Source organism: Manis javanica, chromosome 17 (genome assembly GCF_040802235.1).
Source record: "Manis javanica isolate MJ-LG chromosome 17, MJ_LKY, whole genome shotgun sequence".
Lineage (NCBI taxonomy): Eukaryota > Metazoa > Chordata > Mammalia > Pholidota > Manidae > Manis > Manis javanica.
The window spans coordinates 2,703,331-2,716,716 of record NC_133172.1 but is presented as its reverse complement, the minus strand read 5'-3'; the positions used below and the strand labels follow the sequence as shown (position 1 = coordinate 2,716,716).

General features: G+C 55.8%; 1 protein-coding gene across 1 annotated transcript; it reads right to left on the bottom strand.

Moving 5' to 3' along the window:
• Window positions 1–1,318: 1,318 nt before the first annotated feature.
• Window positions 1,319–10,447, bottom strand: HSPBP1 (HSPA (Hsp70) binding protein 1). The gene is given in 10 exon segments (XM_017647223.3): window positions 1,319–1,638; window positions 4,506–4,617; window positions 5,079–5,175; window positions 5,300–5,455; window positions 6,570–6,794; window positions 8,471–8,675; window positions 10,100–10,314; window positions 10,317–10,352; window positions 10,355–10,384; window positions 10,387–10,447. Coding segments are annotated over 10 exon segments (1,197 nt in total). The 5' UTR covers window positions 10,433–10,447; the 3' UTR covers window positions 1,319–1,563.
• Between the last annotated feature and the right edge of the window lie 2,939 nt (window positions 10,448–13,386).

Here is a 13,386-nt window from a genome sequence, read left to right as displayed (position 1 = left end):
GCCCGCCGGGACAACTGTCGTCTGTTTCTCGCGCCCCAGCCTGACTTCAGTCCCGTCTCTAAACCTTCACGCGGGCCTTTGCCAGTTGATGCAGAGTCCAGGTCGGACGAGCCTCAGGGAGGCTGCCCGCAAAAGAACCTGGGGTCGCGTCCACGGAATGCCACTAACCAAGAGGGCTCCTCCTCTCCTGTCATTTCTGAAAACTTGGTCCTGAGACTTGAAAGTGGCTTCCCAAGTCAGGGGTCCCCAGACCTCAACCAGGCAAAGACCCACAAAATCAGGAGTCTCCGTACACTGCTAACATCTCTACGTCGACTTTCAAACGACTGAGCACTGCTCATCCATATGCACGAAGGCTGTGCCTTCCTTTCCCAGGTGGCAAGGACGCTGGGATATGTCCCCAGGAGGCCTGGTTCCCCTGTCCCAGTGAGCCTGGCCAGTTCTCACGCGCAGGATAAGCGTAGCTTCCCAAAGGCACGTTAACAAGGTTAATGAGCAGCCACTGCCTTGACATATGGAGCGTGGACACTTAGGAGTCCTGGGCAGCCAAGACAGGTGGAGCCACTAAATCATTCACCCCCCCGAACCCCATACAGACACACAGAGGCCGCTTCTGCAAGATGGGCCTCTACCGTCCCACTGAACTTCATGCTAACCTCTCTCCTGTCCCCGAGAGGCGTCCTTTCGCCATCTCTCTCCTCGCACACCACTTCTGTTTAAGTACCCCAAAGGCTGAAGTATGAGAGTAGGCCTCCTCCCCTTCTTAACCCAGACCTTCCCCTCACAAGTTGGGGTATTCCAGATCTGAGAGTACTTCCCTGCTCCAACAGAGTCAGTCCTCTGGTGCTTTTGCTGCTGGGTCCCCCGATTAGAAAATACACCACGGCAAGAGGTGAGGAGAAAGCCATTCTGCGAACTCAACAGCTGAGTAGACCCCTTTAAAGGACAGTCATTCCTCAACTGTCTAAGTCAGGATCTCTAACATTAGTTATGCTAGAAATGATAAAATACATACAAATGGTAGGACTCTATATACTTAAACTACAGGCATTTAACATCTATTAAACCTTTGGTTTACTCAACCCATCTCTTCTGCATCCAGTCATTTTTTGGGCATCTAGTAATTACCAAAACTGAAAAGTAAAGCGAGGTTTCTCATGAGCAGCCAGGAAAAGGAAAGGACACAGTAGCTCTGGGCTTTAGAGAGCAGCGCTTTCATTATTCCCAGGCTCTGCCTGCTGCTGTACCCTCCGTGGCTCTGCAGGTCCCTGGAGATCGGGCCCCTCCTCCCCTCCCAGGGACGTGACAAAGGCGGCAGTAAAGGAGGAGAAGAAACACCTTTATTGGAAGAGCAGTGGACACAGGAGGGGAAGTGGAGAGCATGGGAGGTGGGGTCCAAGGAGCATGTGCCTTTCCCAGGGCCCCCTGGGGGCTGAACACAGACACGCTGGCATGCCCAGGCCTGGCACCATCAATACCCTGCTCCCCTCAGAGAGAGGGCCTCGTGGGAGGGAGGGAGGCAGGAAGCCTGGGATTTCCTCGGAGAGGCGGGAAGCCACTGTTTCACCGATCCATGCTGTCGTCCGTCGGGCTGGAGAAACAGGTCTGTAGCAGCTTTTCACAGAACTCCAGCTCCTCCTGGATTGGGAGCCAAGTGGGAGTCCTGAGTGCCAGCCCCTGCCTCTGGCATACTCTGCACCTGGAGACACCCTGGAATGGCTCCTCTTCCCTCCCAGCTGCCCACGCCAGAAGCCTCCCAGGGTTCCCCGACCTCTGCTCAGATCCCTGACTATACTGCCAACCTGGGGTCTCCCAGCTTCCTGCCATACCCCACTGGCCTGTCCTCGCATCAGCCCCTTTGAGCAATCTCTAACTCCAGATAGAACCAACCTCTGCTCATCCGCACCTAAAACCCGTTCCCCAGATACAAGCCCCAGAAGCCAAAAAATAGGCACTGATAGGTTGGACTGCATGAACGTGAAAGGTATCTGCATGGCCAGAGATGCCAGAAACGAAAAACAATTTGGGGTGAAAAATATTTATGACTCATCACAAAGGGCTAATGTATTTAATACATCAAGAGCTTTAGTAAATCAATTGCAAAACACACCACCCAATAGACAGATAGGCAAAGGATAGGATAAGCAGCTCTTAAGAAAGAACACAGTGCCCAACTTCACTCATGGGACAAATGCACATGTAAATGGGACTGGAATACTATTTTTCACCCATCAGCTTGGCAAAAAGTCAAAGGGCTTGAGGCACCCTGTCCTGGCCAGGATGTGGAAAGTAGGGCACCCGTGTAGCTGGGCTCAACCAGTTCAACCTCTATGGCCACAACTGACAGAACAGCCCCCAGCCCAGGGGCCTGATGTTCAGCCTGCCTTAGCCCAGCCTTGCCCTTCGTGGAAACTGTTCTATGCGTGTGCCCACGCACATGAAGTGATCTATGTAGGAGGTCATGCTTTCAGCAGAACCGGCAGTGGTGAGAGAGCAGCAACACCTGCATGTCCCTCGGGTGGGGCTGTTCCTCAGGAACCGAGCCTGCCATGCAGCACTGAAAGGAAGAGGCGTGCGCCATGAGCCCCGACACGCAATGGGGCACACTGCTCCCAGAGGCGGAAGTTACGGAAGGGAACAAGGCAAAGAGCAGAACGGTGGTCAAGACAGCTGATTTTGCACAAAATGGAGGAGAGAATTTATGTGCACACTTGCTCGTAGGTGCACAGAATACCTCAGGAGGGCCACACGAGGAACTGGCAGAGGTACTGGCTGGCCAGGGACTGGTAGGAGGGAGATTTTCAGTGTTTACCCTCCTGTGCTTCTTGAGTTTGAACCGAGTGATGAGACCAATTCAAAAAGATGAGTTAAATTTAACTACCCAGGGCACACAGAAGCACCTACAAAAGAGGGCTAGCTAATTCCCCATGACTGCCTTGCAGAATACAATGCCACCGAAATGAAAGCAGACCTCTGCTCATGTATCTGGAAGGATTTCCGAGACAGAGCCACACACACACGCAGGGGAGCAGCCATGTGAGAACGGAGCCAGGGACTGCGTGACCACCTACAAGCCAAGCAATGCCAGGGAGGACCTGAAGCTGGAAGGGGCGAGGCAGGATTCTTCCTGGGAGACTCCAGCCAGGGGTGTGGCCCTGCCACCCTGACTTCAGACTTCCAGTCCCCAGAACCGCGAGAATAAATGTGTTATGCCCCCAAGTCTGTGGTCTCTGTTCGAGCGGCCCAGGAAGCCGATGCCCACCCTACGTAATGTGTCCGCCCATCTGCTCTACTCCCTTGTGGGTTTCACTTCTCTTTGCTGCAGTTTTATCCCTGACGTCATATTATGTATACCATATACCAGTATGTGTGAGACTGCGTACTTACTTACATGTATTCCATATATTCCATACAAACACATGGTACGTGTGTATGCATGTGTAAATGTGTATCTGTGTGTGTGTTTGCCTACCTGTTTATCTGTTTATAGACCCCACAGATATGAGGCTATCTCCTTTGCTCCTCACCAAACCCCCAGCACCCAGGTCGGGGCCCAGCATGTGGCTGAGACGCCCCTGATGGACAGAGGGCGGGAGACTGAACTACACCGACCCTCTCACGGGGCACACTTACACTGGGTGCAGTCTGCTCTATGACAACCACAGCTCAGTAAAGCTGTTAAAATATTTATGAAAAGGAGAAAAGGAGTGTCAGTGTCAGTCAGCTCACACAAGGCCGCCCTCACCAGGTTGGCCAGGTCAGGGGCTCCCCCTGCCCCACAGCCCTTGGGGACTTAGCTCCCTGGGCTCCCTGCTCCTCACCCAGCACCTCTCTGGGGACGCCCGGGTGGCACAGTGGCACGGACCTGGCAGTACGGACATCCCAGGATGTCGTTTACTCTGTGCTTCACCCTGCTGAAGCACGAACATTCAGGGGGGCCTTCAGCGGGCGCACGAATTACTTGGTTATCAGTCAGCTGAATCCCTTGCTCATTTAAATAAACTGTTTGAATAGTTATTCCTCACCTGTTACTTATTATCTAGTTAATTAAATACTGAGTTACCAATCACCTGTTACTTAATATCTATTTAATACAGTTATTGATCACTTGTTGTTCAATATCTACTTAATAAAAAGTCGTTCATCATTTTTTATCTAATTAAATATTTAACAAGCTATTTATCTCTGACTTGTTGCCTATTATTTACTTAGTGTTTAGCTGGTAGCTGTTTGTCACTTGTTTTTTATCAATCTGATGAACTCTTTAATTATTAAACACTCAGACAATAGGCTATGACTAGGTATATTAAATAGGTTGGATAGTCACTGACTTCACCAGCCCGAGACACCCCGAGGTGCCTGTCCTACGGACCCTGTGCCGACGCGGCAGGAGGCACATGGGGGGCTGCAGGGACGGAGGGAGGGGCACCACAGGACGGCGCCAAGGAAGGCATGTGGGCCCCCAGAGAGGCCCCGCGGACTGGCAGGCCCCGCCGCGTGCGTACCTGGTGCTCCTCGTGCTGCTGCAGCAGCTGGCAGCGGTGGCGGAGGAGCTCCTCCAGGCCCAGCTCCGGCTCCTGGCACTCCCGCACACCCTGGGGGAAGTCTGTCACCAGGCTGCGGGGACAGGAGAGCCTCCCTTGAGACCTCCCTCCAGGCCCACCCCCCACTGCTCGCACGACAGCCTGGGCGAGACAGCCGCCAACACTGGGCCTCGGTTCCCCCCCCAACCCCAGGGCTACGATGCCACCTGCACAGAGCAGGGCACTTAGCGCAATGCCTGGCCCAGAGGCCAGCACACACCTGCTCGCTCGGCTACTCCATCCCGTCATTTCTCCAGACACTAATCCACCTGTGCTGTAGGGGGTGGGGGTGGGGGTAAAAAACTCTCCTTTCTACCCAGGCTGTTGTGTCCACTGAGGCTCAGGGAGGGCCAGCACCATGATTCCTGCTCCCCTACAAAGAAAGCCGGGACTCCTGCGTCCCAGCGGGTGGAGGCTGGTGGGCTGGAGCCCAGTGGTGCCAGCTGGGAGAGCAGTGCCCACCCCGGGCCTTGTCCTGTCGGGGCCCCAGCTCACCTGCAGAGGGCTCCAAGCACGTACTCATGGAAGGGGCTGTGTTCTGTCCGGATGAGGGCCACCAGCTGCTGGACCATCCCCATGGAGCACAGGGTTCCTGGGAGAAGGGCCGTGGGGGTCAGAGAGGCAGACCCTGCCCATGCTCTGTGCCTTCCCTTTCCCCGCCCCTGTCTCCCCCTCCCCTGGGGACAACCCCTAGACCCCTGCCCTGGACTCCCCACCTTTGTGTTCAGGGTGGCCCACCAGCAGGTTCTGCAGCAAGAATGCGGACTTGACCTTCAGCTTTTGCACCTGCTGCTGCATGGCGCGCATCAGCACGGAGAAGCCGTCCAGCCGGAGGAACTGCAACAGCCCAGCCTCCTGCTCGCGGACCAGACCTGGGGGCGGGGAGACAGGGCAGGCCTCCAAGTCACACCGCCACCGCCACCGCCACGCCAACTTCCACAGGCCCACGCTTCATGAGCATTACCTTTTTTAAAGTATTTTTTATTGAGATACAGTTAATGAAAGCTGTTAGATGAAAAGTCTGCCCCATTCCTCTCACAACCCAGTCTAGCTCTTGATGCCTCTAGGGCACTGAGTCCCTCTGTCTGTCCTTTATGGCCAAGCTGCCCCAGGTCTGTCTGTCCGTCTGTCTCCCCAGTTTTAGACGTGACTGTCCAAATGCCACCTCCTCTATAGAGAACGTTAGATGGTGGCTGCCAGGGGCTGGAAGCAGGGCGGAAGGGGCACCACTGCTAATGGGCACAGGGATTTTCTGGGAGTGATGAAAATGCTCAGAAGTTAGGCAGTGGTGGCAGTTGCAAAACCTTATGAGTAAAGTACTAAACTGAACATTTTAAAAGGACAAACTGTACAGACTGTGAATTATACCTCAATAAGGCCATTAAAAAAAAAGGAAATGGTCAAATGGGGGCCCCAGGACGGCAGAAGCACAGACAGGGGCCCAGCACCAGTTAAGAACACTGCCCCTGCTCCAGCCCCAGATCCGCATGTCCTCACCACGGCCCTGCAATGTCTCAGGCTCAGCACCACGCTGGGCACAGAGCAATCACCCCACAGGTGCTGACGCTGTCCCTGCCTCTGCACCTGCCACTTCCCAGGAGGCAGCATGGGTGGGAGCTACCGGTATTTCTAGTGGGTAGAGGACAGGGGTGCTGTTCAACAGCTGACAGTGCCCAGGACAGCCCCCCAGTAGCAAAGGATGTCCCCGTGCAGAGCCTGAGCACACCAGTTTTGGGTGTGGCCATGCTCGGTGCGTAGGGCACTAGGCTGACAGACGCTCCTATGTCCCTAGGATCTGGCTCACTGAGTAGCAGGGGCTTGGCAAGCTGTTCCCACACCCGGGCCAGAATCTTGTCCAGTACTGGGAATAAACTAGCAGACAAGGCCCCTCTCCCTCTGCCTCAGGCAGACCCAGCAGGGCCCACCTCCATCTGCTGGCTCCGGCCCTCAGGAACCCGTGTCCCTCCCCAGCAGCCCAACACTCACAGGAGATGGCGAAGAGGGCTTTGACGCGCACCGAGTCACAGGCATCCCGGTCGAGCAGCCGCAGCAGCTTGCGCAGGGCCCCCAGCCCCAGCGCCTGCTCCTGGATGGCTGCCACGTTCTGGCTGCACGTGCCGATGAGCTGTGCCGCCCGCCAGCGCAGCCCCGCAGGCCTGGCCTCCACGTACCGGCCCACCAGCAGGTGCATGCCCGACAGCTGGCAAAAGTCTGGGCCAGAGAGGGGAGGCAAGACTAGGGGTTACAGACTAAGTTGTGTCCCCCCCAAAATTTGTAAGTCAAAGCCCCAAGCCCCAAACATCAGAATGGGCTGTATTTGGAGACAGGAACCTTAAAGAGGTTGTTCAGGTAAATGAGGTCTTTAGGGTGGGCCCTAATCCAGGATGACGGGTGTCCGTATAAGAGTAAATCTGCACACAGACACACACCGTGGGAGCACACAGGGAGGAGGTGGCCCCTGGAAGACAGGGAGAGAGGCTTCAGGAGAAACCAACCCTGACCCCATGCTGACCTCGGACTTCCAGCCTCTAGAACTATGAAAATAAATGTCTGTTTAAGCCGCTCAACCCGTCGGGGTTTGTTACGGCAGCGTGAACAAACTAAGACACGGGCGAGGCATGCCTCCTAGTGCTGGCTCTCTCCAAGCACCCACCTGGGGGTCCTTCCAGGGCAGATGCCTCTCTGCAATATCAGCGCTTGGAGGGTGAGGGCGCCAGGCCCAGCCCACTCTGTGTCGGTTCTGACACCGGTCTTTGTGACAAGCAGAACATCCCCGTTGGGGAACCATGCACTAGACCAGGGGTTGGCAAACGATGGCCTACCGCCTGCTTTTGTAAACAAAGCAGTATTGGTGAGCTTAGTACTTCTTCCAAAAATTAAAAGCAGAGTGACCCCTCCTGCACGTATATCCAAAAGCATTGAAAGCAGGGACTTGTACACCAGTGTTCACCCAGCATTATTCACAATAACCAAAGGAGAAATGACCCAAATCCCTATCAACTGAGGAATGCATAAACAACATGCAGTCTGTCTACACAGCGGAGTACTTGCCACAGAAAGGATGCACTTCTGATACAGGCTGCAACACAGGCAAGCCTTGAAAACCACACTCAGTGAAGGAAGCCAGTCACAAAAGATCACATACTCAACAATTCCACTTACATATAACACACAGCCTGGACAAAGGCACACCCTACCTAACCATGCACACCCCTCCAATGGAACTGCCACCTCATCTGTGGGCTCCTGGGCATTCAGAATAAAACCCACAGCATCAACCTCAGCCTGTGAGGCCCTGCACGCCTAGTGGCACCTCCTCCCCCTTGCCCTCATCGCTCTGCTCTGCCACGCTGGCCTCACTGCCGTCCGCACACACCAGGCACGTGCCCACCTGGACATTTTGCATGGCTGCTCCCTCTGCCTGGAACACTTTTTCCAGGGTTAATCCCACAACCTTATTTCAGGTCTCTGATCACATGCCGACCCTCTAAAAGGCCTTCCCTGAACACCCTGCCCACAGCCACCTCCTCCATCATATTCTAGGGAGTGACAGTGAACCCCCAGCAGGCTAAGGAGAAGAGACGGGTTTTGGAGTCTCAGGTAGTGGACAGAACCTGCCACCAGGCTGGCTGTGTGAGATGAAGGGAAGTGCCATCACTGCTCCTAAAGGCAAGGAGACCAAGCACAGAGGGACAGAGCAGTCCCATCTGGGCCCTGAATTAGAGCCAGCCTAGGAGAGGCTGGAGGCTGGGAGGCCAGGGAGGAGGCTGGTGGTGTGGTTCCAGAGAGAAAGGACAAGCACTGGGCCTCCATGGGAGGCACGACACAGAGGAGGTCCAGGAGGAAGGAGGGGCGGACCCTGGTGGCTGGGGGCAGCCAGGGCCTACCTGCAGCATTGTCCATGTTTTCACACAGGTCAGCCAGCAGCTCCAAGGCCCCCTCTCGCTCCTGCTGGTCAGCGGCCAGTTCAGCCTCACCAGCCGAGGTGGGTGTGGGCTGGGACAGCACTCGGAGGCAGTTCTTCATCTGCTCCACCTCCTCCTGCTGGCCCCGGAAGGCAGCCGACATGGCCTCCTGCAGCCACTGACGCCTCTGAGGTAGGAGATGGGGCGGGAGGGTAGTGGAAGAAGGAAAACTGTGTCAAGAATCAAATCATGAATAACATTCTGAATAGTAACAGTCAACATCTGACAGCTGGCTGTTCCTTCAACCAACAGATACCTATCGAGTGTCTTTTCTAGACACTAGATCTATAGAGAGACTGGTTGTGGATGTGAAATAAAGAAGTGGGGGGTCAGACTTTCATCCTAAGCAAATGGAAGGAGGAGACGGCAGGAGAAGCAGGTGTGGAGCAGGAATGGAGATTAGAAGCTCATTTTTTTAACGTGTTAAGTTTGAGATCTTTTCTACACCTAAGGTAAAATACTGAGCAGGCTGCCTAACGCTGAAGGAAGAGGTCCAGCCTGGCCCCAGGTTTCTCAACTGTGGCTTTATTGGCACTTTGAGCTGGACCATTCCACTGGGGGGGCCGTCCTGTGCATTGAAGGGTGTTGAGCAGCATCCCTGAGCTCTACAAAGCCCTCCTGTCCACTTGTCCTGATGAACACCAGGACACTCTGTGGTTCTAGAAGCTACATGAAGAAAGAGACCAAGGAGGGTGGCCAGAAATCAGATGCAACAATCAGGACAAACGAGAGGAGAGGTGAGTGCTACCCCGGAATTTTCTTTGCTGGATCCTGTGTCCGGGGCTCCTGTGAGTGCTCTGTAGTCACAGCTCTGGGCAAATCTGGGCACGATGCTGACTTTTCTGTGCCTTCTCCTACCTCACTGTCCTAAAGGTTCAACGGCATCACCAATAACTGGATTAACACAATGTTTTCTATACTGTAATTATAACTGCCAACGTCATGTATGGCAACTATTCCCATTAACTTCCAAAACCATCCTCAGGTATTGGTCACCCTCACTTCAGATGAGAAAACTGAAGCACACAAAGGTTATGACTTGCCCAAGGTCACACATCCGCCATCCATTAAGCCTGAAGTCAAACTGAAGTAGCCTCTCCACAGAGCCTGTGGTCTCCCTGAGAACACCCTGCTGCCTTCAGGAGCGCTGCCTGTGTGCACGGTGCTGTGTGGAGCCCCCTTAAACCGGAACATTGGAACTACCCTATGAACTCCCATTATTGCTATTTTACCATCATCAGCTTGAGATGAAGCAGTATACACAACGTCACACAACAGCATGACGCTGAGCCCAGAGCTGTCCAGCTCTGGAAAGCCCTTTCCTTTTCTTTGTACCAGGAGGCTATGCTGCCTGCCAGCAAAGTGCTGGGCCCCAAGGGTCTGCCCTCTCTGACACTTCTGAGATGCGACCTCCAGTCTACAATAACCCCATCTAGCACAAATACAGCCTACTGTGCCATGACACCGGGACTCCCGCCCCTCCCCAGGCACAATTCCCAGGATATCTCTGTCCCCAGCACTCACCCCAGCTTCTTGGGACCCACCATTTACCTCCTCACTCATGGGTTCTGGAGGGGGGTCTGGCTCCTCCGAGCCCGCGGTGATGGCCATCTCCAGCAGACCCTGGAGGCTGCGCTGGGGCGGAGGGTTGCCCGAGCCACCCGCCGAGGAGCCGCCGCCCCCGGACGAGCAACCCTGGGGGGCTGGGGGCAGCGCTAAAGGCAGGCGGCCGCCCCCCGAGCCTTGGTCCTCCATGGGCTGTCTGCGGACGAATGTGTCGAGGATTCCGGGTGGTCACCGCTGAGCAGCTCTGGCGTCCTGACGGGTCGCCTCTGGCGGTCTGCTGAGAAGGTGGAGTTTCAGGGGAGTTCGGCGCCCCTCCATGACCCAAACTACTCTGCCCACATCCCCTTTAACCACAGCCCCTTCCTTCCTTCGCATCAACAGAACCCTTCCCCGAAGTCCCAGGACCCTCCCTCCTCCCGCGCCGCTGGCCCCAGCCTCTCCTCCTAGCAACTAGCCGACCCGGACCCCAAATCGCCACCGCGGGCGTTCCTGTCTCTTAGCAACCCCACTGCCCTGCCTCCGTAGCAACGAGCCCTCCCTTCCGTGATCTTAGCTTCAAATCTCCCCTCGCCTCTCCGAAGAGGGGAGCCAGGCGGGGCCAACCTCACCTCCCCGGGGATCGGGACGCCACCGCTAACAGAGGCACAGCCGGCCGCACCTGACTCCGGAGGGCGCCGCCATCTTGACAGGAAATGCGCACGGTCTCGCCCGGAACTTTCCGGCGCACACGCCCAACTTGGGGCTCTCACAGGCCTCACCTGGCGGGAGGCAACGCTCGGCCCCGCCCCGGCCCCGCCCATCCGCGAGCCCCGCCTCTTCAGCCTCCCAAGCTCCACCCCTGCCTGGCATTCGCTCCGGCCCCAGGTCTGGCTCCGCCTCGGCCTGACCCCGCCCACACGCCTGTGCCCGCCCGGTCCTAAACTTGGCCTCGCCCCTCCTACCTCAGGCCCCGCCCCTGTTCTAGGCCTTTCGGCCTCTCCCAGGTAAGGCCCGCCTCCTCCCCAAGCCCCGCCCCTGTGCCTGTGCCCCGGCCGCTCCCGGTCTGGTTCCTCCGTAGTTGAGGGCTACGCGGGTACCTCGCCCTCGGCCTTCTTCGCTCCCGCTGGGCCCGCACCCATCTTTTACTGGCACCCTGATTCTCACCCCTAATATCTGCTCTAGGCAGCCTTCGGTCCACCCCACCCGTGTCTTGGCCTTAGTCTCCCCGTTCGTTTAAAGGTGCTGCCTCATTCGTTCTCCGCTGCAGCCCCTGTGTGCGGACCCCTCTTCTCACCTGCCTCCCTCGTGGAATCTTCCCTGCATACCGCCGATGCAGGGAGGGCCCACAGCCGAGATGCAGGCCGCCCAGGCGAGGTGGTTTGGGAGGCTCGCCGCCTCTGCACAGGTTTGGGGCTCAGGTCTGGGAATGTGCTTGGTGGAGGTGTTTGCCTTGGGCTGGGCTTCAAGAAACCCTAACCTTCCAGAAAAGGATGAACCCCACTTCAGGTGGGGCCCACAGTCACAGATGTATACAGCATGCCACTAGGCCCAGAGTGTGCAGGGTGATACAGAGCAGGGGCGGGAAGACAGCTATCAGACAGGCATCTGAGGCCCTGGACGCCCGATCATACTCATTTTCTACTGCTGCCCTTCACAAATTACAAAAAGAAAAAAAAAAAAAGATGGAGGCCAGAAGTCCAAAATGGGTCTCACTGGATTAGAATGGAGGTGCGGGCAGGGCCGCGTTCCCCTGGAGGCTCTGGGAGACAATGTCTCCTGGCCTTTTCTAGCTTCCAGAGGCTGCCTGCATCCCCTGGATTGCAGCCGCCTCTCATCTTCTTCTGCCCTCCCGCCTCCTCTCTGACTTCTGACCCTCCTCCCTCTCCTAAGGCCCCTCGTGGTGACATTTAGGGCTCACACAAATAGCCAGGGTCATCTCCCCATCTCTAGATCCTTAGATGGATCACAGCTGCGTCTGTAACACATTCGCAGGTTGGGAATTAGGGACGTGAATATGTTTGGAGGCTGTTACTCCGCCTACCATATCCATGTACAAGTCTATGATACTATTTATGTGTATATTAGTTGCAAGCACTATGTAATATATATACACATAGGTAATTCTATATGGATTTATGTGTAATATAATGGTGGCCTAGAAGTAAACTCTCCTATAAAATCCATATCCTTTACAAAGACCCGTAAGTGGGGTGATCACATAATTTTCCTTCCACAGTAAGACAAAGGAACGGACCTTGTTAATAATGGCATAATACCTACCATGCATGAACCAGGATGTGTTCCCCCTGCTCCTAAGCAGATCCCACCCATATGATCTGCTTCCTCACTGGATTCCTTCTCACTCATGCCTCGCTCACCCCGCTCCAGCCACGGTGGCCCCTTCAGTGTTTCCACAAAACACCAGGCATGTTCCATTCGCAGGCCCTTTGACTTGCTGCCCCTGCCTGGAAGGCGCCTGGAAAACCATCGTTTTCCCTCCATGTCGATTCCCCGGGTACGTCTTGGAAATCACACCCCACTTAACCTGCCCCGCTCTCTGCTAGGCTCCTCGGCAGCCCCAACCGCTACTCCCAAGCTGAACTATGTCTCCTGTTCATCTTGTTTACCACCGGCCTCGCTTGCGGTGAGCGGCATGCCACCCCATCTGGTTTATTGCTGTCCCTTCACCGTTTGGTACTCAGTAGAGGTTCACGGGATGGAGGAGGATCACACGGCTGATGGGTACCCTCTGTAGGCCGCTTGAGGGTTGAATGGGTGCCCAATGCAGGAGAACCCCGGCTGATAGAGTTCTACCTGAGTCCAGAGGCATGGGTGTGCTATAGTGGGGACACATGATTATATTGGGGCCACATGAAGATTGAGGGGACTCTGGTGAGCACAGAGAATATACAGGGATGTCAGGGGGTTCTGGAAGTTTCTCTGTAGGGGCAGTGAGGGTCTAAAGGGAGGTTTGGACCCAAGATGATCTGACAACACCCACCCTGGGCAGTGGGTGGATATGGGGCCCTGAGGCTAGTGGGGGTGGAAGCCAGGGCAGGTGGGCTTGGGGGCCTGAGGACACAGAGATGAGGCTTCAGTCAGCAACTCCCCAAGTTCTTCCCCGCTCGCTGCCTGTCTACCTCCTTCTCCAGGCTCCCCCAACTTCCCCAGCATCTGGCCCTCCACCTGTGTGTGCCCCACCAGGGTCTGTGGTCCCCGCCTCTACCCCTCCGTGTCTCTCCCTCTCGCTCTCTCCTTCTCCATCTCTTGTCTCCCTCCAGCCGTTTCCCGTC